This window comes from Boleophthalmus pectinirostris, unplaced genomic scaffold (assembly GCF_026225935.1).
Source record: "Boleophthalmus pectinirostris isolate CB_2022bp ecotype Guang Dong unplaced genomic scaffold, ASM2622593v1 HiC_scaffold_20, whole genome shotgun sequence".
Classification (NCBI taxonomy): Eukaryota; Metazoa; Chordata; class Actinopteri; order Gobiiformes; family Gobiidae; genus Boleophthalmus; species Boleophthalmus pectinirostris.
The window spans coordinates 13,140,132-13,166,608 of record NW_026571153.1 but is presented as its reverse complement, the minus strand read 5'-3'; the positions used below and the strand labels follow the sequence as shown (position 1 = coordinate 13,166,608).

Genomic DNA, 26,477 nt, shown 5'->3' with positions numbered 1-26,477 from the left:
GCACACTGAAGTTGTCTTAAGTTGTGTGCCGGACTATTTCTGAGAGAAAATATATGCCAGTTTTACACAAAGCTCACTACGAGTCAATAGGGAATGTTTAGCAGTTTATTTTTGCCTATTTTATAACCTTACAAAAAGCGGTTGGGTTGACAGTGGTTTATTAGTCATTTCCTACTTTTTCGGAAAGATGACTCACTGTAAAAGTTAGATTTTGGCAGAATTTGGAGAAAAACTTTTTTTTTTTTGGTAATAGAATCTAAAATATACTGGTTTTCACAACAACAATAAATCCAGCTATAACAAGTGAGAATAAGGCAGCTGTATTATCTGTATTATTCATATAAAAGGTGCACTCTGTAACCTTTCTGGTGTAGACTCTGCCACTGCTGATCGCCATGGAAATGTTATTGTTTTGCCTGGAATGTTCCACAGTATGGCATTACATATGTGTATCTCCATGGATACAAGTAGGGTGCATAGAAGATAAGATACATTTTGCAATAAAATATATATAGCAAGATACTTTATGCTAATTTCTGATTTGTTATAAATGTTGTTTCCTCATCAAAAACATACCTTGTTTTGTTTCATTCATACATGTTTAATATGGGTGTAACGATATCCAAGTCTCACGATACAATACCGTCACAGTATGAATCTCTCAATACGATATTAATTGTGATATCGTGGGAATGCTCACAATATGGTCGGGAGGCTCATGATTAGGGATGTAACAATATCCAAATCTCTCGGTATGATATTTTTATAATTTACATCTCATGGTATGATATTTATTGCGATATTTTGTGGAGGCAAACAAAACTGTTAATATGGTACTTTCCTCTTAATATGCCTTGACAAGACTTAATCCAAAGAACTAAGGATTAAAAGTTCTTAGAACTGTTATTTCTTTTTGTAGTCTAGGATGTAGGCTTTTTTTTAGCTCTTGCTGCACCATAACTCTTAACTTAGGCAAAGAGACTTGTAATTCGATATATTGTAAGAGTCCACGATATTATTGTGAGAATTTTGATGATACGATATCACAATATTTCAGTTATAGTTACATTCTTAATGTTTGTGTTTAACACATAAACCCTGCATGTTTAGGCTGAATTATTTTCTCAAACAGAAAACACTTTGTTCCACCTTGTGACGTCGTGTGGTAATACAGGAAATATTGCAGTGTGTTTTTAAACTCCATTCACTTTCACTAGAATCATTTGGATGGTTTCAGCCCTGGAACTGCCCATGTCTACTGAACCAAAGGTAAAAGGAGCTGTTAACTTGAAAACTACCATTTCATGACATCACAAGGTGGAGCAGAGGATTTTGAACTTTGGAGATGTAGACAGACTAATAATGCAAGATTACTCAAACATGTGTGTAAATGAAACAAAACACAGCTCTGAGTATGTTCGTGATGAGAAAACAACATTATAACATGGTTTAACGCTCACAAGTGTCAATAATGTGTAATATAGGACCTTTAAAGCCATAATGTGGAACTTTCCATGTGCAATGGCATCTTAATGACCACAGAACACAAGAAGGTAGCGAACCCCCACCAGAAATATTTCATAGTTCACCTTTACTATTTTTAGACATACAAAGACATTTACTCTCTATGGGCAAAATAATGAATCTTGCTTTAATTTTAACTTAATGTTGGTGTTGAACTATTAGCATCCCTGGCAGACAATCTGAGTCCTCTTATTTCTATTTCTATTATTTTGTATTACCCTTAACCCATGCCTTGAGGGGTAATAAAAATCTTTGTTGTCTGCGCGCCGGCTCTGTGGTCTGTGCTGTGCCCAATCGTCCATGGCATGACCAGGTGGTAGAGTTTTGTTAAGCGGCACTTTCTCCAGGTTTTACAAAGTCATAATCCTAATTGCAACATTCCTCAGAAAGGCTTCACAGGTTTTCCGTCCGGATACAGACGATTCCTGTTTTGGCCCAGGGAAAAAAATGAGATAATAAGAGCTACAGATGGCGCTTCAATCTCTCTGTAATTACCAGATTAGTCGTCCATTTACGGTGTCAAAGTAGACTCATAAAAATAACACTGCTTTAACTGCAAGGGGATGCGTTTTGAGGTACTTAAATCCTCAAACAAAAATTCATAACTCTATTTATATGTCCCTTATAGCATGGAGGAGTGCGAGGCGTTGTGCACCCGTATGGCCATCATGGTAAATGGACAATTCAAGTGCCTAGGAAGCATCCAGCATCTGAAGAACAGGTAAGAGCCCTCCATTTATAAGTGCATAATGCCACAATGACGTATATCCGCTGGACTAATTAAAGATCAAAGAACTCACTGACCCACTATAGGGAATTATGGGATGGCTTCTGTATGTTATATGTTCGAATGTGTACAAGAAATGCAGCTTTTCTGTTTTTCTCCATATGATATTGATGTGCCTGGAATATTTCTAAGAATAGCATTACATTTCTCAATCACCAGTGAGACAGGCAGGTTACAAAACCAGGCCAAGTCAGATCTATAGTGAGGTAAGCATGAAGTGAACACTTGTTATTGAATAGCTGCAGTTTCATGCCGGTGGAACATTTCAGACACTCTCAATTGATAGTTCAGTGAGGTTCATTTGGTCTTCCGATACTTTGTTATTAGGTTATTTTTTTAGACCAAGAGTTGTTTTCATACCAGACAGTTTCGACTGCTTATTAGCAGTCTTCCTCAAAGTGGTCACGTGATGTTGCTGTGACGTGTCGAGGCAGCTGACAGCTACTTGTACGCTCAAAAGATAAAATAGAAGCATAAATGTAATGTCATATTCAAAATACCCTGCATCTCCTGTAATAAAACATAAATTGAGGAAACAGGGAGGGCGTTCAATACATGAAAAAAGGGAACATAGGACAGAATGTGAGAAGGAAACAGCAAAGGCGTGCGCATGAGCAACAAAACACAAAGCAGAACAGGGACAACTCAAAGCAGCCATTTCTGACCACTGTAAAAGAGAGAACCACATTATAGACTGGGACGGAGCAAACATCATTGGGACAGAGGACAACAAACAACGTCACTGGATTAAAGAGGCAATTGAAATATGGCTTAGTTTATTAAAGTTATGAAGAAAATTATAGTTAGGTTTCATTTCTAGAGGGGGTATTATGCAAAATCTAATACAAATCTAATAATCTAATACAAAAGCATGACAGTAAAGGTACAACAGCTTGGCAAACCTGATGTACTCTGAAGGGGTGACTTAGCACAGAGAGCAAAGCGAAGGATGACTGAGAGGATCAAAAATTAACGTGAAACTTATAGAACATGTTACTACTTTATCTTTTACTTTTATTTTTACAATAAAAGATAACATGCTGGTCTCAATGTCTAAAGGGCCATTGAATTCTGTATTTGTTTTGGTGTACATCCCTTTCGAAATGGTACATTATTTTTCTTACAGACACATGGGTCTATAGTAAACTAACTGATTGAGGTCTGGACTATTGGCTTTCCACTACTCTCTCCTTTTACGGCAGACAGTTTACTAGCGTGATAGACAACTTGCCTGTCTCTCTTAGCTTCAAAGATGTCCTCTGTGCTAACGCAATAGATTGATTCAAGTCCATTGATTGTGGTTTGTCTATCAAGTTCAATACATTCAAGTCAGTGTCAGCCTCACTGCCATTTAGTAGGTGCTTCACTGACTTCACTCGGGGTAATTGTACATGATAATACCAAGCATGTCAGACAGAGTAGTTTAGAATGAGGAAATATTTAGAATTTTGTGTGTAATACTAATAATAATTACACAATTTAGATTCTTAACTTCACACTTATCCTGTTTTGAGCTCAGTTTAGTCTTGATGTACAGTAGACTTGCTTTGGTTCTATTCTAGTCCTGGTTTAACCCTGGTTTAGTTCAGGTTTAGTTCCAAAATTAGTCCCAATTTTGATATGGTGTGTGTGTAAATGTGAATGTACAGTTAACTAAAATGTCTTCAACTTTGTGTCTTGCATCTCTTGAGTTCTTTCAAAATCATCCAAACTATGCGGGGATTTTTTAAGTGGGTATACGGGATTCGTGACTGAACCAGGAGGACTAAATCAGGACTAAACCAGGAGTGAACCAGGAGGAATAAACCAGTACTGAATCAGGACTACACTAAGACACTCAGTCCTGGTTCAGTTCTGTTTTAGTCCTGGTTTAGACCTGTTTTATTCCTGGCTTAGTCCTCCTGGTTCAGTCTTGGGATCAGTCCTGGGATCAGTCCTGGTCCCCTCATGTCGCAGGTCACTATAGAACAGTACTGGAGATATCATGAGCCTATGCAGGTTGTTTTCACCATTGCCAGTAGCTGCAGTTTGACATTTAAGTTGTAGCTATTTTATATATATATATATATTTTTTGTTTTTATATCTCACGTTGGGAGAAGTGGACGGACAACGTACCCCCGTGTACCACACCCACTACACCCCTGGTATTAAGGTTATTGAAAAATCTATACCCAGATAATAATAAATACAGAAACTATTAATGAAACTAGATTTGATTTGAGCAGATATTGGTGTTGGAAAAATTACAAAAAATGTACCAAGTTGATCCTTTCTTGATTTCTTGTGTCGATGTGCAGCAGAACTATTAGAAAACCACATGGTTAAATATAGAAACTGCAATCATTTTGTGTTGAAAAGATTATAATGTGCAAAAAAGGGTTCTGTGTTATTGCTGCTTGATTTCCATTCTATAGAAATCAGGTTTGACATTTTAATATCGTGACCCTATTCTTACAGGGCTCTAATAATGGGATTTTTCTCGGTAGGGGATCTACGTTTCCATGTTAATTTTGCTTACCCATCGGATTTCACTTAATGAACCCAGTTAAGGCTTATTTATTAGCTAAAGATTGTCTCGGGGTAATCTCATCAATACAACGCCATTGATCCTTCACTGACAGATCAATTTATAAGGCAAATGTGCTAGCGCAGGCCTACTGGGTCTTAGATTAGCGGCCCCAACGCATCGCCATTACCTCCATTTTCTCTGTACTCCAATAAATTCCGCTTCATCCATCCACATCCTCCCACGTAGCATTAGCCGGACCCCCCTGTGACACCCCGCGCCCTCCCCCCACTCCTCTTCTAATATTCATTGCGTTACATCGGGGCCGATCCATTACCTCAGGTTCTGTGCGCTGACAATATTAGCGCTCCGTTGTGTGATCCAGCGCGCGCTTTTGCACACGAGCAGAATAGACACACATCGACTTGGAGTACGCCGGCGGAGGGAGAGATCAATACGCCCGGGAAGGGGGGTGGGTCCGACCATTTTTCAAGTGCAGCGGGGGGATTAGGGGAAAGGCCCACGATGGCAAAGACGGGGCAGAGGTGTCAAGGGTATTTCCAATCTGAAGTGGTAATATGCTATCATTGAAGGGCAGTGGGAGCACGAGTTCTCAGGCTATGCTCAAAAAATACTGGGCCTGGTAGACACGAGGTAATGGGGTGAAATTTGGTGTTGAAGAAAATGCTTTGGAAAAGAATAAAATCGGATAGTATTATGACTAAAATCAAATCAGGTCTTCCACTTTATCTAAACCAGGACAACCAAGTCAGAGCATTGTTTCATGTTAACTAGACAATAGGTAAAGCTACGCCTAATTTAGGAACACACAGTCACAATCAAATCAAAATCAGTAAATTTTTCGTCTTTTTTCACATATTTAAAGTGGGACTAAACACCTGAACTCTGCCCACAGCCACATTTCAATAGAGCTGCTAAACTGGGGACTACCTGGAGAATTATAGAAAAGAGGGAGGAGGGAGAATGGGCGAGGTGAGGAGAGGAGCAGTGTGATTGGTCTAACAGGTATCCACACTTCAAACTCTGCCCCTGCGGTGTTTCTGATACAAACACCTGGCTGTGATCAGGGCAGTTTAATGTGACGTCACCAATCACTTAAAACTGCAGAGCCCAAAAGAGACAGGACACAGTCAGTTTATACATTTTTTAACACAAAGCTGCAGATATAGTTATAGTAATAACAATAGAATCAAGAACAACAGGCTGTTAACGCAACATATTATCAGTTATTCAGATAACTATAGCATAAACAACATAACATAAGTTTACCAAACTCTCCATCTCACTCCAGATCACTAAATCCATTGAATTCTTCATCCTCGGTGTCACTTCTTAGCAACTCCGCGAGCTCCGGAGGTAAATGGAGCGCCACTTCTTCTACTCAGCATCAGTTCCAGTTAGAATTATTCCACCCTTTCTGGATCACAACAGGATGGTTTTGGTTGTCACTGAAGTCACTTAAATTATAAATTTTCAGTGGTACAGAAGTAAAGTTGCGATCGATTGACATGATACCAGACTTAAGAGATCCATTTACCAGACAGGACAGTGGCTCTTTCTGCAGGACACATGCGCAGTAGAGTGACAGTGGTACAGGAGTAATAGGAGTGGCAGATACTGACACACAAGCCTAGAGCGCCCTCTCAGGCTTGTCAGTGTGAAAATTTTAATATATAATTCACACAGGAGTATAAGTTGCAGGACCAACCAAACCATAAAAAAAGTGTGACTTATAGTCCGAAAAATACGGTACACAGTTTAGTAACAAAAAACTCCACTTAGTCCTGGATATGTTTAAAAAGTGATCCAAAATTTAAAAGGAAAAATTCAAATCTTAATTTGCCATGTTTCTGTTTCGATACTGCTCGAAATTGGACAAACTTAAACAAAATTAGGTCCTCACCAGAACTAACCTACAGGCAAATGAAATTCCTTGACTGAACCAGATGTAAGACTAAAACTCTAAGAGCCCAAACTAAGAGGACTAACCCTAAATTCAAATAAAAATAAGAAAATAGCACCAGCTTCAATAATCATATTTGTTTTGAGGCACTACAGCAATAGACTTTTTTCAGTAAAACCATGTGTATGTGTTGAGATAAGGCGACACCAACATGGAAAAGCAGCGCCGCAGTTTAGTCCCTCCCAGACGTTGGCTAATGTGTGTCGATTACACTCTGTCTGCTGGAAGAGACAACCAGGGCTGTGTAAATAATGCATAAAACCATCGAGGGGGAAGGGGTGTGCAATAGGTGGGAGCAATGGGAGGAAGGGGAGGAACATACAGAGGGTTAAAACGTGTCCTACTTGACTTAACATGCTATCAGGTGAATGGGAACTTCACACGGCGGTAATGTGGAAGCCTGATAAGCTAGCATCAACACATATTCCTCCCTAGCGCTTATTTTAGATCTCGATTTACACGCCGACGAAATGCTATCGCTGGGTTCTCGCCACACACTGAATAATTTCTAATTAAGCGTCCCTATCTCGGAAGCGCTCAGTGTAATTAAGGTTTCATGAGGTGGGGGACCCTGATAATGACTGAAAAGGCAATTAAGGACTGCCTTCTCTGTTTTTCTTTCTCGTCACTTTCCCTTTGAGTGTTTGTGCGGTGACTGTGTCCTATGAGAATGCCCACAATACTGCTCTGACCCTACATGTGACCTCTAGCTTTTAAAAGCCCTATATTACACAACATTTACTCTTGTGCGCTTTATGCTTTGTCTGAATGTTGTTACCTCATTAAAACATTCCCAGAGTTGTGTGTTGTTTCATTCACACATCTTAAGTAGTATATATTTATTATTAGTCTGTCTACATCTCCAAAGCTCAGAATGCTCTGTAGAGTAGAGATTGGAAATTGCAGGGCTGGAATTATTCAAATGAGTCTAGTGAAGATGTATAGAGTTAAATCACAGCAGTGCACTTTCTAAATTGCTGAACGAAGAGCTTTAAATATACAGGATTTATGTGATAAATATACAAGAATGAAACAAAACACAACTCCAGGTATGTTTTTGATGAGGAAATAACAGTATAACATAATACAAAGCAGTGTAATATTGCCTCTTTTAAAGCTGAGCACATGTGAGCGGGGTTCAGTTACAAAATAGTTCACGACTAAATATATATATTTTGTCTTCAAGTCTCATTTTGTAAAGATACTGTTAAAAAAAAGTACAATTTAGGAGGTCCACTACCAGCTTGTGTCCAAGGAGAAGTAATGTTTTACAGTTTAGCATTAAAGTTATCCATCTCCATGAACACAAGGAAGAGATACCACCAGGCCAAGTTACAGGTCAGACCCTGTGCACAGTAAGAATGTTTTTCAAGGTATTTTTAAGCAGTAATAGTTTTGTTAAATGTCATACTGTGGAAAATACAAGCAATAACATGTTTATATTTCTATCACAAAAAAAGATAAATAAAATAGTGTTCAAAATTATTACTGAATGTATTTAGGTATTTATTATAGGTTGTTTACCATATCAGTGAATATCCATTTTGATGGCTTTGACTGTCCATTTTTACAAGTATACGTTGTTTACCTATTTAAGACTTTAATACAGAAAGCCAAATTAGTAATTTGTTACACCAAGTTGACTGTATACACAAGAGTCTTCTTTGGTACTCTCCACTATAATATTCTGCTGTCTGAGATGTAAGAAGCTTGTATATGCTATAGACAACATTGGGAGAATAATCTTCAGTTATACTGTATGTTTTAATGTGATATCAAAAAGACTAACTTGAAACAGCATCAAAAATAGTAATAAGTGAATCACACCACCACCACCATCAGTGCAGCCTTCTCTGCATGTAATAGTATTCTTTTTTATGTTTAATATAGCAGGCATTTCCATGTATTTGAAGTATTTACATTACATTTACATAACTAGCATGAACACATCTTCCGTCATAGTGCTTTAGTTTTATATATTTTTTTTCCTTTTGAAGGGGGGATGGTGGAATTGTCACACTGCATGTACAGCTGACCCTCACCACTCCTGCTGTGCGCTCTCCCCCAAACATCTTCATCTCTTTTTCATCACAGGACATCCTGGGTCTGTTCTCTCATGTCCTGACTCCCCATAGCTCACACACTCCCTTCCTCTCTCCCTCTCTGCTAAAAAAAAAGTCTCCATACAGAGAGACCGTTGCCATTAAATAATGCTCAAAGAGATACATTAAGCTGGGCTTCTACTGTGTGATTTGTAGTCAAATTTTAGTCACCAACAATTTTAAAATTGGGGCGAATGTCAGCTCCTCCATGCATCTCTGTGGTACAGGGGGTACGAGCTGTGATCGAGTGCTGATCATGTGGCCAGAAGGATATCAGACATACAGCCTGTTACACACTTACACACAGTGAAAATCCTTCAGTGTGAACAGACCAAACCCAGCAATATTCTGAGTGTTTGTGTGAATGGGGGTCATTGCAGTGTTCTGGCATTTTGCACTCGTCAATTTATCCAGTCCAATCCAAATGTATTTACATAGCACATTATAGCAACACAAAGTCTCCAAAGTGCTGCATAGAGTAGGCACATTATAAATGAACAGAGTGTATAAAATATGTCATAAAAAATAAATAAGCAAGCCCATAAAATACAAAAATTTGCAATAGAAAAAGAAATCAATAAAAGACAGAGGACCACACAATTCCCATGCTGGATTAAATGCCAGTGAGTAAAAGTGTGTGTTTTAAACAAGACTTAAAAAAAAAAAGAAAAAAAGCATCAACATTAGAGGTGGTCTTACTTTGTGTGAGGGGCATTTCAAAGTTTGGGGCCGACCACAGAAAAGGCCCAGTCGCCCTGGCCTTTTGAGTCTCGTTTTCAGACCGACAAGTTGTAACTTTGCCCTAAAACCTCAGAGCGTGTGAAAGAGTGGAGAGAACAATGAGATCTGAGATGTACATGGGGGCTAGACCATGGAAGGGCTTTAAAACAAACTCTAAAATGAATGAGGAGCCAGTGCAACTATGATAAAATGGGTGTGATGTGAATTTTGGTCTGATTGTAAGCGTGACAGGTTAACTTGGCTCATACCAGCGTACATTACAGTAGTCGAGATATGTAGAGATAAAAGCAATCATTAAGTCAAGATAAAAGGCGACGGTGTTAAAATTAGATTTGACCACAGCATTTATCTGCTAACCTGAAATCTCCATTAATGATGAAGCTAAGATTGGTGAGTGTATAGTTTGATGTATTGTTGAAAAGAGCCCAAGTCAAAGTGAAAATTAGAAGACAGCTTACTGAGACTTGTGACGGGAGCTTTATTTATTCCTCTCTGTTGGCGCCACATGTTGTAAGCCTGTCCGTCCATGAGCTTGTTAGTAGTGCCCCCTTTAGTTCAGAGGCTGACCCAGTCTTTATCACCTCTGTGCCCTTCTGCCACTTTAACAAGCCCGCTTCTGTGTATCAATCACGGCCAAATGAGCCCAAATAGGCTGTTTAAACCACTGGAGGGGACGCTTTTATGTGCAATAAAGGCTGAGGATTTGGGATGAAAAGAGTGTCTTAAAGTGCCACTGCCAAATTTTATTGTATCAGTCAACACTACCTTCTACAATAACTGCACAGCTTCATTTTTAATTAGAAATAAATAAAAGTTGTCCCGTGCTGTCGCCAAGGTGACATAGGGTTTGTCAAATTGATTAGCGACTGAAAATGTACTGAATGTTTCTCAGCATTCTTGGCTCTAATTTTACACTACTCACTGTCTTGTCTAATAATATAGAACACCTCGCCATTTCACAGACTGCGCAACTGAACTTAAAAATTAATCTGGGAAGGCATCTGGTGTAAAATATTTGGAAATATTTGCCATGCCAGAATGCAAATCACAACTGGGTACTTAACTGTAAAACTAACACATTAACACACAAAACATACATTCATAGTTTTTGTCAGTGGTGGATTTTGTTATAAAAAAAAAAAATACTGAATTAAAAGGATCACATGAAAAAATCAACTTAAGTAAAAGTATTAAAGTACCTGTTTAAAAGGAGTAAAAAGTAAAAGTATTTCACGCATATTTTGAGGTCTTATAAAGCTTCCAGTGTATGAATTTTGATAAAGATTTGTGATTATTTTTGTTCAGTAGAGACAACTGAATCGATCTTTTTTCCTTGCTGTTTTTATTTGTGTATTTTTATTTGCTCAAACTACAAATGTGTTAAAATATGTTTACATTTCAGTCCACTTCAAAAATGTAGAGGAGTAAAAAGTACAGATACCAGCTCTCAAATGTATTTACGCTAAACTAAAAAGAATCCACTAGAAAGTACAGATATCTAAAATGTACTTTAATGCTTTTACTTCGTTCTGTTTTTTCCTAACTGGTGACTCCAATAGCCTATGACTCTGTCTTAATCAAATGAAAAAAAAAAAAAAAATACAGCTGTTAACATGACATTCTGGATGATGTACCTTCATCATTTTTCACTTTTTCAGCTCATAACATCCCTCTCCTTACCTGTCTTAGTCCTGACCCATTCAAATCAATCATGGATTTTGTGAATGGCTGACAAAAAATATTGCCGTAAAAAGTGGAGAAGGTTGTAAATAGCACTTTAATACAGCGGAGCGGCTATGTGCTAGCTCCCAGGCGCTAAGTAAACCCAAATGAAGTGCAAGAGCCAATAAAAGCAGCTTCAATCCTCCCTATAATCTTGTCAGTTAGCAAGGACACCTGTATTTTCAGATATTGTTCACATCCCGGCAGCCCTGAGTCTTATTTCTCCTTGCTTAAAGTGCACCATGATATAAAAGCGTGTGCTAAAGTGCTTTAAATGCATTAAGGTAATATGGTGTAAAAGCTGGCGGAGTTTTTTATAAGACTGTTGTCAAAAAGTTTGGATCGGTCCCTGAAGTTGACGTGGAGACTATAAACTGCATCTCAGCACTGCAGGTGGAGCATTACGAGAGTAGTTGTTTAACATGTGTCATTGCTGAAGATGGATGGTGAAAAGATATAATTAAGACAACAAAGGCAGATGCTGTGTGTTGTTCATTACTACTTAAAAATATGTGTACAAAAAGATTATGCAAATGAGTAAAGTAAAACAAGTACAGATTTATGTAACTATAGTTCAGTAGAATTTAGTGAAGATATTTTGCTCTGAGGATGTTGCAATTGTTTGGTCGATAATTGTTGTAAATATTGTTCAGACCACAATATAATTCTAAAAAAAATTATAATAGTGACAATTTTAGAAGTAAAATTCAATTCAGTACAATTCAATTCAAGTTTAATTATATATCACATTTAAAACAACTTCTGCCGACCAAAGTGTTTCACATAAAAATCAACAAAAACAGAAGAATATACATATAATAGACATATATATATATATATATATATATATATATATATATATATATATATATATATATATATATATAGATATATAGATATATAGATATAGATATAGATATAGATATAGATATAGATATATAAAAAATAACACAATACATGTGAAAACTAGAATAAAACACCAAGATAACCTGACTAGCTAGTCTTAAATGCCAGGGAGAAGAGGTGAGTTTTCAGTCTAGTCTTTAACTGCATTACAGTCTGAGTGGATCTGACAGGAAGAGGAAGGCTGTTCCACAGTCTGTGCGCTGCCACAGAAAAGGCTCTGTCACCTCTCGTCTTGAGCCTAGTTTTGGGTACGTCCAACTGGAGCTGGTCAGATGATCTCAGGGCTCTGGGCAGCGTATAGAGCTGCAGTACTTCCCTGAAATAGACTGGACCCAGAGAGTTTAAACATTTGAACACAATCAATAGTATTTTGAATTGCACCCGATATAAGGCAGGGAGTCAGTGCAGATTGCACAGCACGGGTGTGATCTGTTCTTCTCTCTTTGTATTTGTCAGCAAATGAGCTGCAGCGTTCTGGACATGTGTAAGCGCTGCAGGGAGCCCTGTTCCAGCCCTACATACAAAGAATTACTATAGTCCAGGCACTATGTTACAAATGCATGGATAGTTTTTTCAAAATCCACCTGTGAATGGTAGGGCTTTATTTTAGCGAGGAGCCTCAACTGAAAGAAGCTGGACTTTGACAGAGCTAATGTGCTTGTCCACTTTGAACATAGAGTCCACAATCACCCAAAGATTCCTCACTGGAGAGAGACAATAGGAGGACAGAGGACCAATCATACTGTCCTGCCCAAGCAATGGGATAGTTTGCCCAAACACCACAATCTCAGTTTTATTTTGATTTAAGTTCAGAACGTTTGTGCTCAGCCAAGTCTGTACAGTACATCCCTGAAACAGTCCTGCAGAGCTTTGATTGTGCTCTGGTTATCATTTGCGGTCACCAATATATTTGAATGTCATCTGCAAAACAATGAAATGTGACATAGTGCTTTCTAAAAACATCACAGAAGGGGAGCATGTACAGAGCAAAGAGGGCCTGACTTAAGTACTGACCCGAGTTTACAGAAACAGAAACCAACAGAGCGCTGTGCCCTTAATGCCCACATGTGTCTCCAAGCGGGACAGAAAGATGCTGTGACCCACTGTGTCAAAGGCAGCTGATAAGTCTAAAAGCAAAAGATCTGTGTCCCAGAGTCAACAGTTAAAAACAGGTCAATAAAAACTTTTAAAAGAGCTTTTGGTACTGTGCTGGGCTTTAAAACCAGATTGGAATGTTTCATCTATTTTGATAAAATTAAGGTAAGTCTGAAAGAGACACGGCTCAAAACACTCAAAGACTGAACTGCAGACTGTTGAAGCTACAAGGTCCACAGCAGAAGGCAGTGACAGTCTAAGAGCAGACTCTTTATGCCTAAAAAATGATAAGAAGTTTTCACAGTGTAGATGAGGGCACAACGACATTTGTCATACATGGATTAACCAGAGACTTCAAAGTGCTAAAAAGCATCTGAGGTTTGTGGCAGTTTGTTGACTACATGTTTGCTATAAAACTACATTTAGCAGCTTTAACTGCCCTCTGACATTCGATCAAACGGTCTTTTGGTATTTGCAGGGAGTCTTCCTCTCAGTGTGTCTACATGCGCGCCTCAACCTTACGCATATTCTCATTTAGCCAAGGCTGTGCCATGGGCTTTCTACGCTTTAGCCTTAATGGAGCCACTGCATCCAAAAACTCTGTACAAGCGTCACTGAAACGAGAGAGCAGACCATCCGGTGTGGTGGTTTGCCAGTCACCTTGGTTCATAATTTCTGATGCATTGAACATGCCAGAAAACAAAGAAGCAGTCATACAGTTCATTGTGCACACTCGCAGACTAGCCACAGTTTGGGGCTGTGTTATAGAGAACAACATGTCAAAGTGGTCCAAAAAATACATTTCACAAAACTCCATTTTATTTACATTAAGACCAAAAGATAATACAGAGTCCAGCGTGTGTCCTTTTTTGTGTGTTGACCCCGACACTGACTGGGTTGAGATAAATGAATCAATCAAATTTAAAAAGTCTGGATTCACAACAGACATGAATATTAAAATCCCCAACAATCCAAAACTGGTCATAGTGCAGTAACAGGCCAGTTGAGATCTGAGAAGTCCTGAATAAAATCTTTATTGAACTTTGGAGGGTGATACAACAAAGCGGACAGAATCGGGGTGTCAAGGCTTAATGTGAAAGTCTGAAGCTCAAAACTGGAAAACGGGTCTATCGGAACCTACCGACAGATAGCTAGATTTGTACACTGTTCCTAGGCCCCCCACCTCTGCCAAAAATCCGAGGAGAGGGTCAGGTGGTAAAAGCTCTGAGAATGGGGAAGACTCACCAGCTTGGAGCCATGTCTCCATGAGCAACATAAATCAGATTCCACGAAGTGAAGAGATCATTCAGGAGAAATGTTTTATTAACTAGTGATCTAGCATTCAAAAGGCCCAAGCGGAGAGTCACATCCTTGGGACTTCGTGTAGAGGTACGGCACAGTGACTGAAGGCATCCCAAATCTACACCACGGCGTTTGGCTAGACGCTTGTGCAGCTGCGCTACTAGTGGCAGATGATGCAGGCCGATGTGTAGGCGCGCAAGAGTCACAGGCTGGATCCACCATAATCCATGTGATCTTTGAAGGGTTTCCAGGAGTGGTAAGAAGAGGAATAATTCCAGAATTGGCTCTGCAGTACGCCTTCACTCTGACTAACACGCCTCCGCATTTTGCGTGCTTTCTGGGCCGCTTCCTCCATGTGGAGACAGGTGAGCGCAGCAGGTAGGCTGGGACTGATGCCAAGTGAGGAGGGAATCTGGATGCTTGATCCTTAAAATTGTGATTAAGAAATAGTTCATGAGAACACTTAAGATCAATAAGTGCCTGGCGATCGTAGACTAGCAGTCCAGAGATATCTTGGCACAAAATACAGACTAATGCCACAACAAACAATTTTAGCAGAGCAGGTAGACGACTGCCAGTACACGCTGACGCCCTCTTGTAAATCATACACACATGCACTCTCACACACTACAAATGTAAACCTGAATGTCAAGTGTTTTTTTTTATTGATTTATTTTTGTCACATTCATTTTACTTCACTATTCAGACTATTCAGTCCACTGACCCACAGGTTGGCGGTGTGATTCCCACAGATAAATGCTGTTGCTGTGTCCTTGGGCAAGACACTTAAGCCACCTCACCCCTAATGTCTGTATACACTGGTGAGTGAATGGGTGAGTGGTTCCTTGATGTAAAGTGCTTTGAGTGCCTTTTAATCATATCAGAGGAATGGTGAATTAGGACATGGATTCAATTGTCTCGAATAATATTTAAATTTTGACAATAATACACAAAAAATTTGAATTTGATATTGAGACATCTCTTTTGTCCCACATAAGACTACTACACTACAGTTCTAAGTCTTGGTAGGAATGGTTAGATCCTACAAAAAAATAATTATAATAATAAATAGAAAAAGAAAGCATGTATGCAATATAAGTACACATGCACTACTTCTACTTATATATTCTTATACTGCACTGTTACTTACATAAGCAAATTTTCTATAACATTTGAACAGCCTTAACATATTCAATTTAGCGTGCGTCAAACGTATCATTCCTCATTACAAGCCAAGCAAATAGCAGCGTCAACATTAGTGCTCTCAAGGACTGCGCCAATCGCCCCACAACTCAAGTATTTTACTAGAACGCCGATGAACTGTGCATGCCCAAGACTCTCCCAGCCATCACTTTTACAGGGCTGCTTACGGCCTTCGCGTTAGATTGCTTTTGGAACATATTATTGCATGCTAACATCTTGTAAATATGGGGTGGAATTGCCGCAGAGAGACGGCATTAATCTCTCAAAAGCATAGTTACTGCAGCTTTATTTAGTGACGTTCGCTCAAGGACGTAGTGGAGTCTTGATTTTAAAGACGTGGGGAAATGATTGGAAACATTTCAGAGGTAAATGTGATGATTATAATAAATTCTCGAGTTTTTCACTGCACCTTGAATATATATTTGACTAAGCTTTTCACATTTTGGGGTTGTTCTTTTAAACAATGAAAGATGCAGTTTTGATTATAATAACAGAGGGATGACGTTCAGTTGTCAGCTGTCTTGTTGCTCCTGCCACCACAACCAGTACTTGTTGCTTGCTCTTTTTTCTTGGTCTATTAGCTCATTCACACCTATTCATTTTCTCCAGACAAACTTGGAAGCAATTTGTCTCCTGTCAATATTTCTGCAGTGACTTTAACAGTGCATATTAGTTTATCTCAGTGCAACAAGTTCCTGTTTTAGTGTTTAGTATGTTCACACTAATATGACTGTGGCACAATAATAAATTGCATTAGCACTTCTAAATGCTCCACACTTTGGGGTGAAATAAGGTTCTGTAGTCCTGGACGTAAAGAGTGTGGGTATGCACATATTACTGGTGCTCGGCTACTAGAGGGACATAGAAAATTAGATAAAGTCTGAGCACTTACTCCAAAACTGAATTTAACAATGTGACACTGTTTCAATCACTGCATGACCTGAGGACGATCCATTGATTGAAACTTGTCTCCGCTGAGCGGTTAGCACTCTAGTTTGATTCTCAGACTGGGCCTTTCTGAGTGGAGTTTGCATGTTCTCCCTTTGTGTGCATAGGTTTCCTCTAAATAATCCAGTCTCCCCTATCTCCAAAACATTTGATCAGGTTGAACTACAATGGTGACATGTACACTTCCAGCAGCTCAACCTCCCTATCTCACATGTCTAATGATAAAGAACCAACTTAACTAAGTAGTCTCAGCTACAATAACAAACACATAAGCACACAAACTGCCAACCTTCAAATGTATGTGTAAACGACTCTGCTACTGCTCCACAACTAACTAAACATCATAAAGAGTGACCATAGTCTCTATGAATAAATCCCTTTCTGTTAGGTGCAATATGTCCATCAATTTGGATTTCCTATTTGAACAATTTTGAATTCTAAATACTAAACAGTGCTAGCAGGGTCTTTTTAACAAAAACAAATGCAAATCTACGCACATATTCAGATCCATCCTCTGCTCACTGCTGCTGCTTTCTGGCTGAAGTCCAACCGCTCTGCTCTTGATCCCAACAGGCAAAATCTCACTTTTAAAGACCCCAGGCGCCTGCCCTTACCCCCCACACACACCAGGCTCTCCACCAGCTCAGTCATCTCTCATTCATAACCTGCTCAAGTTTTCTCAAAGACTTCCGCCTGATCAAAGCATTCGGACCACTGTGTGCACTCCGCGACCTATTGGCCCCGGCTCCTCTCCCCCACCGACACAAATGCGAGAGTTTGGGTGCGGCCGGGGTGACCTTTCACTGCTCTCTCAGATGTTAGGAAGGCGGCCAAATTATTTTCTGGCTTCTTTTCTGCCGTGGCCTTATCTGCGTCCAGCTCTTGTTTGTTTTAAATAACATGGCAGGACAGAACAAGGAGGGAGAGTCGAACTGAGAGAGACATAAAAATGAATAAAAAGAAGGAACATAACAATGCTGCACTGGCCGCTATATCATCTCTTTGTGTAAAACATTATGAAAGGAGTAGTGGTGACTTTGTGGCACAGGCATGGCTTCAAGCATTTAAGTTTGTACAAAGGGTGTATTCAAATTGGTTTATACCTTTTTTTTTGTTTTTTAGTTTTAATAATAGAATAGAGTTTGCTGTTATCTGTAAAATATTCATTTCAGAGTCTGTGAACTGTGAGTCTGTGGCAATAATTTGTCAATAGGGTGTCCAAAGTGGAATAAACTGACAGTAGCTTTCAAAGTAGTAGTTTTTTAGTACCACCTCATTTTAAAAAAATGATGCAACATTCTGAAATTGTTATACAAATGTCATTAATTGTGATTACAGGAGTGGACCTTATAAGATTATTGAGACTGAATTATTCAAATTAGTATTTTGATACCAGTTTTAGTTGCTTGGCAAATTCAAATTCGCTCTGTATTTTATTTATATGTAGATGGATATCAGTCTGGTCCCCACCCACATCTTGAGTCTGACCAAACATGATCATCCAATCAGATTTGTTTATTTCAGGTCATTCATCACCTACAGTTATAAACAAAATTACATTTTTCTCACCTCAGATTGATTCTGCAGAAAACTGACATGTTTTTCAGTCTCTTTGTTAACTTTTTCCTTGCATAAGCAGCTGTATTTGTTTTGATACAGGCCGACCATGTTTGTCCCTGATTGGCTAATCCAACTGTCAATCACACCCCTCTGAAAACGGGGAGATTAACCAGTGACCAGACTCACATCTTTGTAAAACACTGAAGTGTGTATTCTGATCATTAAAAGCATTAACCATTATTACAGGACTGCAGTTGGAGGAACATTTTAGTGTGTTTTATTTGGGAAACATACCAACTGGGCTGAAAAAAAAAAGACAGATACCTTCTTCAGATATTACAAGCAGCCAGCAAGAAGGCGATCACACAAAAATGGCTACATAACAAACCTCCTACTATTTCAGTATGGGCTGAAATAATCAACGAAATTCAGATTATGGAACGAATAACATTTTTCCTTGAGACACTCCTCAGATAAAGGAGACCTGTATTGGAAAAAGTGGAAATCTTACAATCAAAACGAATCCTAATGTCAATTTTTAATTCACTTGCTTGATGGCCTCCTATTTTATTTTATTTTATTTTATTTTATTTGTCAGTCTGACGATTTATTGTGTTCTACTGTACTAATAATCTGTGTATTTAAATATGTGATATACAAAACTAAGACGTTCTAATAAAAATAACCCAGGCAGTTTTTTTTTTTGGAAACAGAAATACTCTTTATATTCACCTATTCATATCAGTCCATTTTACACTTGTACAGTATCCCCACCTCCTAATTAAAAGTACCACTCCTTCCTAGAGTTTATTTGAGGGGAGCACAGACAGGAGCTAAATAAAAGATGAAAGAATGCAGGCAGTTGTAAATACAAACTAAAAATGATAAATTCAAAAGTGCAATCTGCTCCCTAAAGTGATACCTGGAGTTTGCTAGAAACGCATAAAAATAGTCCATGTGAAAAATGAGGGTAGATTAATTGATAAGTCCTATTTTTTTATTTGTATTTTGCATTTTGGTTCAGCTAGGCAGTCCTTAGGCGAGACATATTTCTTGTGCCGTCAGCCATAATAAAACAGAGGGATTACAGTTATAGTCTTGATTGGATGATGAATTAAATGTGATGTGGTGGGCGAGTGCACGGTTGTGGGTTTGTTTCATTGATAATAGACTCCGGATTCTTATAAAAATGGTAATAAAGTGCTTAACACAGTAGGGATGGTTTGTAGACACAGATGCTGTGTGTTATTTCAGGGAAGATTAGGATTTGGGAGAGAAGCCAGGCAGGATGCATGTGTCACAATAAACAATGCATTTTGATAGAATACAGCTGAGGAAAAACTCTATTGTTGAGTCTTCTTGGTCCTGGTTTAGTCTTGATCTAGTCTAAGTTTGGTCCTGATTGAATCCTGGTTTAGTCCTGATGTAGTCTCAGTTTGGTCCTGATCGAGTCCTGGTTTAGTCCTAACGTAGTCTCAGTTTGGTCCTGACTGAGTTCTGGCTTAGTCCTGAGTTTAGTCCTGTTTGGATCTCTATTTTTATGCAACTGTGAAAAGTACCTTTTAGTTGCATTTAAAGGTGAGCTATGCAACTTGCTTGTCTCCATAGAGATGTTATTGGTTTACCTTGAATATTGAACGTTATTAAGTTACAGTTAAATTGTATACATATTTACATTCAGCATCCTCACCTCTCCACAGATCTTACCTGTGAATATGTTACCTTCTTGTCTCTATTGAGAGGAATTAGTTTAATGTCATACTGTGGAAAGCAGTGACACATTAATGCTCGTCACCATACTTATAAGTGTTTAGCATGTTTTATTTTTACCACAGTTGCATGATTGTATTTTGTGAAAAATAGTCAGAGGTTCAAATTATTAACTCACTATAAAAACTGAAACCTGGCAATGCATACAAAAGTTTGTTTACTTTTCTTTTTAAGGCAGTGGGTGGAAGAGTTCAGCGCTGCCTGTCAGTATTTTCAAATGACATTGACAGAAGACGACATAAACATGATGAAATGAATTGGACATGTTTTTTTTTTCTATAGCCACTCTAAAAATAAGCTTTTAATATAAAAAAATAGCACTGTGCTAGCTTCCAATCCTTGAGTTTCAGAATGAGGAAAATGCAGGCCAGTTGCCAAAACAATTAACAATTCCGAACATAATGTTTTGTTTTTTGGAAGAGGTCTGCTAAATGATGTCTATAACAGGAAACTTTCACCCACGAGCATACATAGGCAGAATACAGCTTCAGTATTTGGCCTTACAGTCTCACTGTCATTCACGTGTCATTCTAGCGTTCAAAGACAAGTCGAGGTGAGTTGATGAATCTAAATTGCGTACAGTGGATTAATGTCTCTGTGAATGGTTGTCTCTTCGTATTAGCATCCAAACTGTTAACCCTGGCAAAGTACAAGGTCTATACTGCTCACTTTAAGCAGCTGGGATGGTGTACAGCCTCAGCCACCCATGGCAGCAAGCAGCACACGTTATACAAATGACTCAATTACCGCCATTTTAAGCATTATAACTGTATACAATCTTTTAAGGCGGCACTAATAGTCAGTTGTAACGAAGCATAACAGTTTAAAAGGGCAGTAGCACTTCCATACATTTTTGCTTTATACCACCCATAGAACCAGCGTACCTCACTGCTAATCAAGTTAAATGTGTGTCCACTTTTAGAAACAGCATAACAGCTTATTTCTGTGATCCTGCGGTGTATCGCCCCGGACAATGCTGGGGGTTAAAGCTAGAGGGCGCTCACCAAATGAAGCGTTATTAAGCTGGTTGTCACAGGGCCCGTGTAGCAACTTGCACTGTATCCACCTATGGTTCAGTACAAATTGTGTTGTGAAGTTTCATGGGGATGTCTTTGATCAGCCAAACTGTGCAGCCCCTCAGGAGGTAACAGTGAAGACACGCTTTCAGATCCAACGTTTTGTTTGTGGCACCTGGTAATGTGCAAGAAGACTATAGTGGTCTGTTCATATCTTTAAGAATATACTTGCAAACATAATGTGAATATGGTTTATATAAAGGCGTGTTCACTTCTCTTAGTGAGGTCTTGGTTTTAGGAAAGTTTAGTTCGTCTTGGTGTTTGGTCTTCGAGTCCTGGTCCTAGGTCTAGTTAGAGTTTAGTGCCAGTTTTTATGTGAGTATGCACCTATGTAGTAGGTTTAAGTATACGTGAATTCACCCTGAATTTATATGCTGTGTTTAATATGGAAGCATTGACATTAAATAATTAACTTCAGCCATTAAATGTCACTGGTGTGTTCTTAACGACACAACACAAGATGTAACTTTTCTGGTTTAGAGTCTGCAATCGGCTTGTCTCTTGATTTATGTTCTTGAATGCTCCACAGTTTTGTCTCCATAAAGACAAGCAGGTGACACCAGATGGTCAAGTTACAGGTCAGACTTGTGAAGAGGCGACCACGCTCACAATAAGAATGCAGTTTCACCAACAAAAACACACGTAATTAAATACATACAAGATAGATATGTTTAATACTGTGAAAGAGTCCCAGTAAAGTGATATCATCTCCACGGAGACCCCACCAGAAAATTGACATAGACAACCCCTTGGATCATGACTGAAAGGGTTTAGGCTGAATTAAAAAATACTTATAACGCCTAGCCCTATGACAGAATTCCAAGTAAGAAAAGCAGCGTATGAACAGAAAGTTTGCATTTACAATTTCACTTATGACTTACTGTATATATAAGAGACAAAGTGTGAATTAAAACAAACAAAATTTTATGCATAATTCATTCATTACAGAGCTTGATATCTTTCAAAACATAATGCTTCATTTTTAAAATCATCACTCACATTGTTTCATATACTAACGGCTCTAACAGAAATACAATCACTTTTTTTTATCTTCATTTTTTAAAGATACCAGCTTTGTTTTTGTTTATGGTCACACAAACCAACAATAATGACATCGTCGTCATCATCGTCCATGATCGCACCAAAACAAAAGGCAATGTCAAAGAAAAGCACATGTCCAGCCAATAGACGTGGTTTACTTGTGAAGAGAATACTGTATATCTAGTCTTCTAGGTATTTCTGTAAGATTAGATTTTTATATTGTTGCACCAAATTAGTACAAGCTTTGATATGGTCATCTAAACTATTCCATAAGTCTACTCCACGTCTGCTTTTAACAGCGGTTTGAGAGAATAGTTTTTTGATGGTTCGTTTAATCTTTCAGGTTGTATTTGAATTAATTTTTGCAAGACAGTTTTTCAGCATTATCTGGGAGCAGGTTGAGTTTCGCTTTAAATAAGATTTGGCAGGTTTTAAATTTTACCAGGTCCCCAAATTTCAGTGTTTTTGATTGGCAAAAAGTTCATTCGTATGTTCTCTATATCCAACTAAGAGAGCAATTCGTATTGCTTTTTTTTTTTTTTTTTGTAATTTAAGCAATACGTCCATGTTACTTTTATAAGAATTTCTCCAAACCTCTACACAGTAACTTAAATGGGGTAAAATATCATAAGTATGGACAAATACAGATGATTTTGCTCTTTTATATCAATGCAATAATGGATACAAAAACAATTCTACAAACTATATATGATGTTTCATGCTGTAGTTTCTCAAAAAAAATCATTGAAACTGAACTGTTACTTTATCTACTGGTACCAGTCCAACAGACGACTGAAAATGAACTCTCTTGGCTGAGGTTATAAAAGAAATTCTTGGAAAACAAGCTTCCACTTCATTATTGACACGAGCTAGGTGCCATTAGCATTGTACGCGATGCCAAATTTGAATAAGGTTCAGACCTCTTGCCGCTAATGAGCCTTAAAATGATGCTAGTCCCATAGTCACATCTGTGCGAGCTTAAAGGAGCCTCTACTTATTATGCATCTCTCGTATCGCGTCTTCCCATATGCAAACTTAGACTATTTCTGCGCGCCGACTATTCAACTTGAAGTGTTTTAACTAAAGGGGACTGCGCTACCCATGGGTCCATTCATTCTCTTCCTCGACGCTGGCACGGAGCAGGACTAGCTCCCCCCTCCTCCCAGTGGGTTTGAGTAGGCCTGTAGCTTATTCACCATATCTCTAATTGCCACTAAGGGAGGCTGCGGCGCGCGTAGCATGTAGCGGCGCACCAGCCCACAATGGACATTTCAATGAGTAAATCCAACATTAGGGAATTAATTAGGCAGAAAACAATGGGTCATAAGAGCGCTAACGACAGAATAACAAGGCTCACGCGCTTACTTGGTGCTCAGCCCACATGCCGCGCTGCTGGGAGGATGCACTATGCTAATTAGCTGTACAGTTAAGCTATGGCCTTGTTAGACTAAATATAAGGTACAAGCAATGTTTTTACCGCTAAACATGCTGATTTTACATAAGGGCTGACTACAAGTTAATGCTAAGGAAATGTAGTACAGAATTATATAAGCTATTTTGGAGGGCATGTGTAAATGCGGTAAAATACTCCAACAACCACATTTTAATAGAAATACTTGGGCAGTACCTGGACGACTAAATCGGAGAGGAGGAGGGACCAGGTCTGGAGGCAAATGTTTGATTGGTTAAACAGGTATCCACACACACACAAACTCCACCCCTGTAATCAGAAAGACCTGGGCGTAATGAGAGCAGTCTTATGTGATGTCACCAACTACTTGAAATTGCAGTGGCTTCTCGAAGCAGCACATGCACAGTTTTGTTTATAACCACAAAGCTGCAAATGTACCTAGTCTGTATTAAAATTACCAAATGGCACTAGGAACCGTAGACGTTGCCTATATAACAGTAGTAGTAGTAGTTTATTTGGTCATTTTGCAGCACTACAAAACAAAACAAAACATAGACTACAACCCCATGGATCATGACCGAAAGGGTTTAGGCTGAAGTAAAAGTAATTATAACTCCAAACATTATTAAACAACGACAGAATTCCAAGAAAGAAAAGCAGCGTATGAACAGCAAGTTTGCATTTACAGTTTCACTTACGACTTACTGTATATATAAGAAAAAAATATAGAAATCAAAACAAACTAAATTTAATGCATAATTCATTCATTCAAGAGCTCTATATCTTTCAAAACATAAAGCTTTATACTTGTAAGGGTGTGAAACTCAAATTCACAAAGGGACAAAATTAAAAACTGGGATTAAGTCGTGGGCCAAACTAAATATTTATTGAACATTTTCAACAACATCTGCATATTTTCTGTTCTTTTGAGATATGTAATGTTAAACCTTTTCTTATTAAAATAAATGTCTAATAATATTTTTGCCTAAACACTGAATCCAGAACAACCGTAATATAAAATAATAATAAAATTAGTAAGGAAATAATGTCTCTATAGCTCATCTGTAGTCAGCAGGCCATCTGCCGTACAAACTAATAATAATGTTATATAGAATATAGCTGCAAAAATGTGTAAATGTACTACTACATTACTACATTAGTCTTTAATAGCACTTTTTAAAGAACCTCAGTCCCTTTTTATTTTCACATATTATTTATTCACTGCACATTTGGAGGTAAACTACTATTGTAGCCACAGCTGCCCTGTGGTAAACTGATGAAAGTGAACTCAATCTGCATTTTCTGCCGCTCCAGCCACCACCAGTCACTCTCACATTCATAGGCAGGGTGGACAAAGTGTCTTGCCCAAGGGCACCACAACAGTATGCACTAGACTAAAGTCTCTCGTATTCCTAGCATGTCTCCCATTACCGGGCACAACTTTGATCTCCTTGTATTGACCAGGTTAGTTTGACTAGTTTGAGATGTGTTGTATCTGTTTATTTTGAAATAAATTTCAACACTCTTGATTAGTCTACATAAAGTTTATAAAATGTGTTTGAATAGCCAATACTAGATATTAAAACAGAGAAGTTAGTTTATTTAGTTTTTACACAAAACTGCAAAAAACAGATAGAACAAAAACACCCCCTAATATGAAATTTCAATTGAACTAAATTGCTAAACTAATAATGCTCTAACATAGAATAATACTCAAATAAAAACTGGTTGATTTCATGTCCCATTCTAATAAAAATCTTTGTTTGTGCAACCTTCTGAGATCCATTTATTTATGTTGTTGTGAGCTGGAGCACATATTTTATCAGTTTATCGGAGTTTTCGTTTTTCTTTCTGTTTAAAAAGCTGCCCGCTGCTTTTGGAAACGAGAGAGCACAGCCAGAGCGAACTAAACACAAATCAAAACAGAAGATTCGGAGCTAAAGGGGGTCCGAGATGTGCTGCTAATGTTCAACAGTCCATCCTACCAGCGTTTTGAATTATAATAATCACAGTATGCAGTGTAAATACAAGTGAAAATAGGCTTAAATGACAGAATATTAGAAACTAGACTGTTTATCAAACTAAAATGTGTCATATTGAGTTCTTAATGCAATCTTGCTGTACATTGCTTTCTTTGAATCTTTGAATTGCTTTTTCATACCATTGAAATGGATCAAGACTGGAACATTGTGGCCAGATGTCTGTAACAACTTGCTTACAGTGCTTTCTGCTAAATAAATTATAACTCAGAAGTCTGACTCACTCAGATTTGAAACTTTTAACTTTACATGTGATGTTTCTTCTCATACATTATGGAATTGGCTGTTGACTATGCCTTTATTTTTTAATTCTCATTTAATTGCGATGATACGTTTCTTTTGTATTGTTAAAGTTGGTCCAAATCAAACTAGAGTAATCAGATAATCCAAAAATTAGATGTGATTAGATGTTTTGGTCGAGTAATGATTGTATTTGGAAGACAAAGTATGATGATTTTTTTAAATGGAAGTTACAGATTAACTATAACCCTCAATCATAGAAAGTGTCTGTATAGGTATATACCAATAAGTATGAATACTAACATGTACATGGTGTTTGTGTGTGTGAAGATCGACGTGTATTGGATTGTGTGTGTGTGTGTGTGTATACCAAAAGAACTAAGTACATATTCTTTCCTGCACTAATAAAAGATGAGTTTTGTGTTGTTTTCTGTAAATAGTTCTGCCGTCTTGTATCCCTCTCTATATGTTAATAGGGTTAGGCAAAGTGAGCAAGTGTTTAAATTTCAGCCTAAATCC

General features: G+C 38.2%; 1 protein-coding gene across 1 annotated transcript in view; it reads left to right on the top strand.

The window, feature by feature from the left end:
• Positions 1–26,477, top strand: part of LOC110159332 (phospholipid-transporting ATPase ABCA1-like) — a 234,285-nt gene that overhangs the window by 199,040 nt on the left and 8,768 nt on the right. Inside the window, exon 48 of the mRNA XM_055156114.1 lies at positions 2,153–2,245. Coding sequence (XP_055012089.1) covers positions 2,153–2,245 — 93 coding nt within the window. The remainder of the gene's footprint in view (positions 1–2,152; positions 2,246–26,477) is intronic.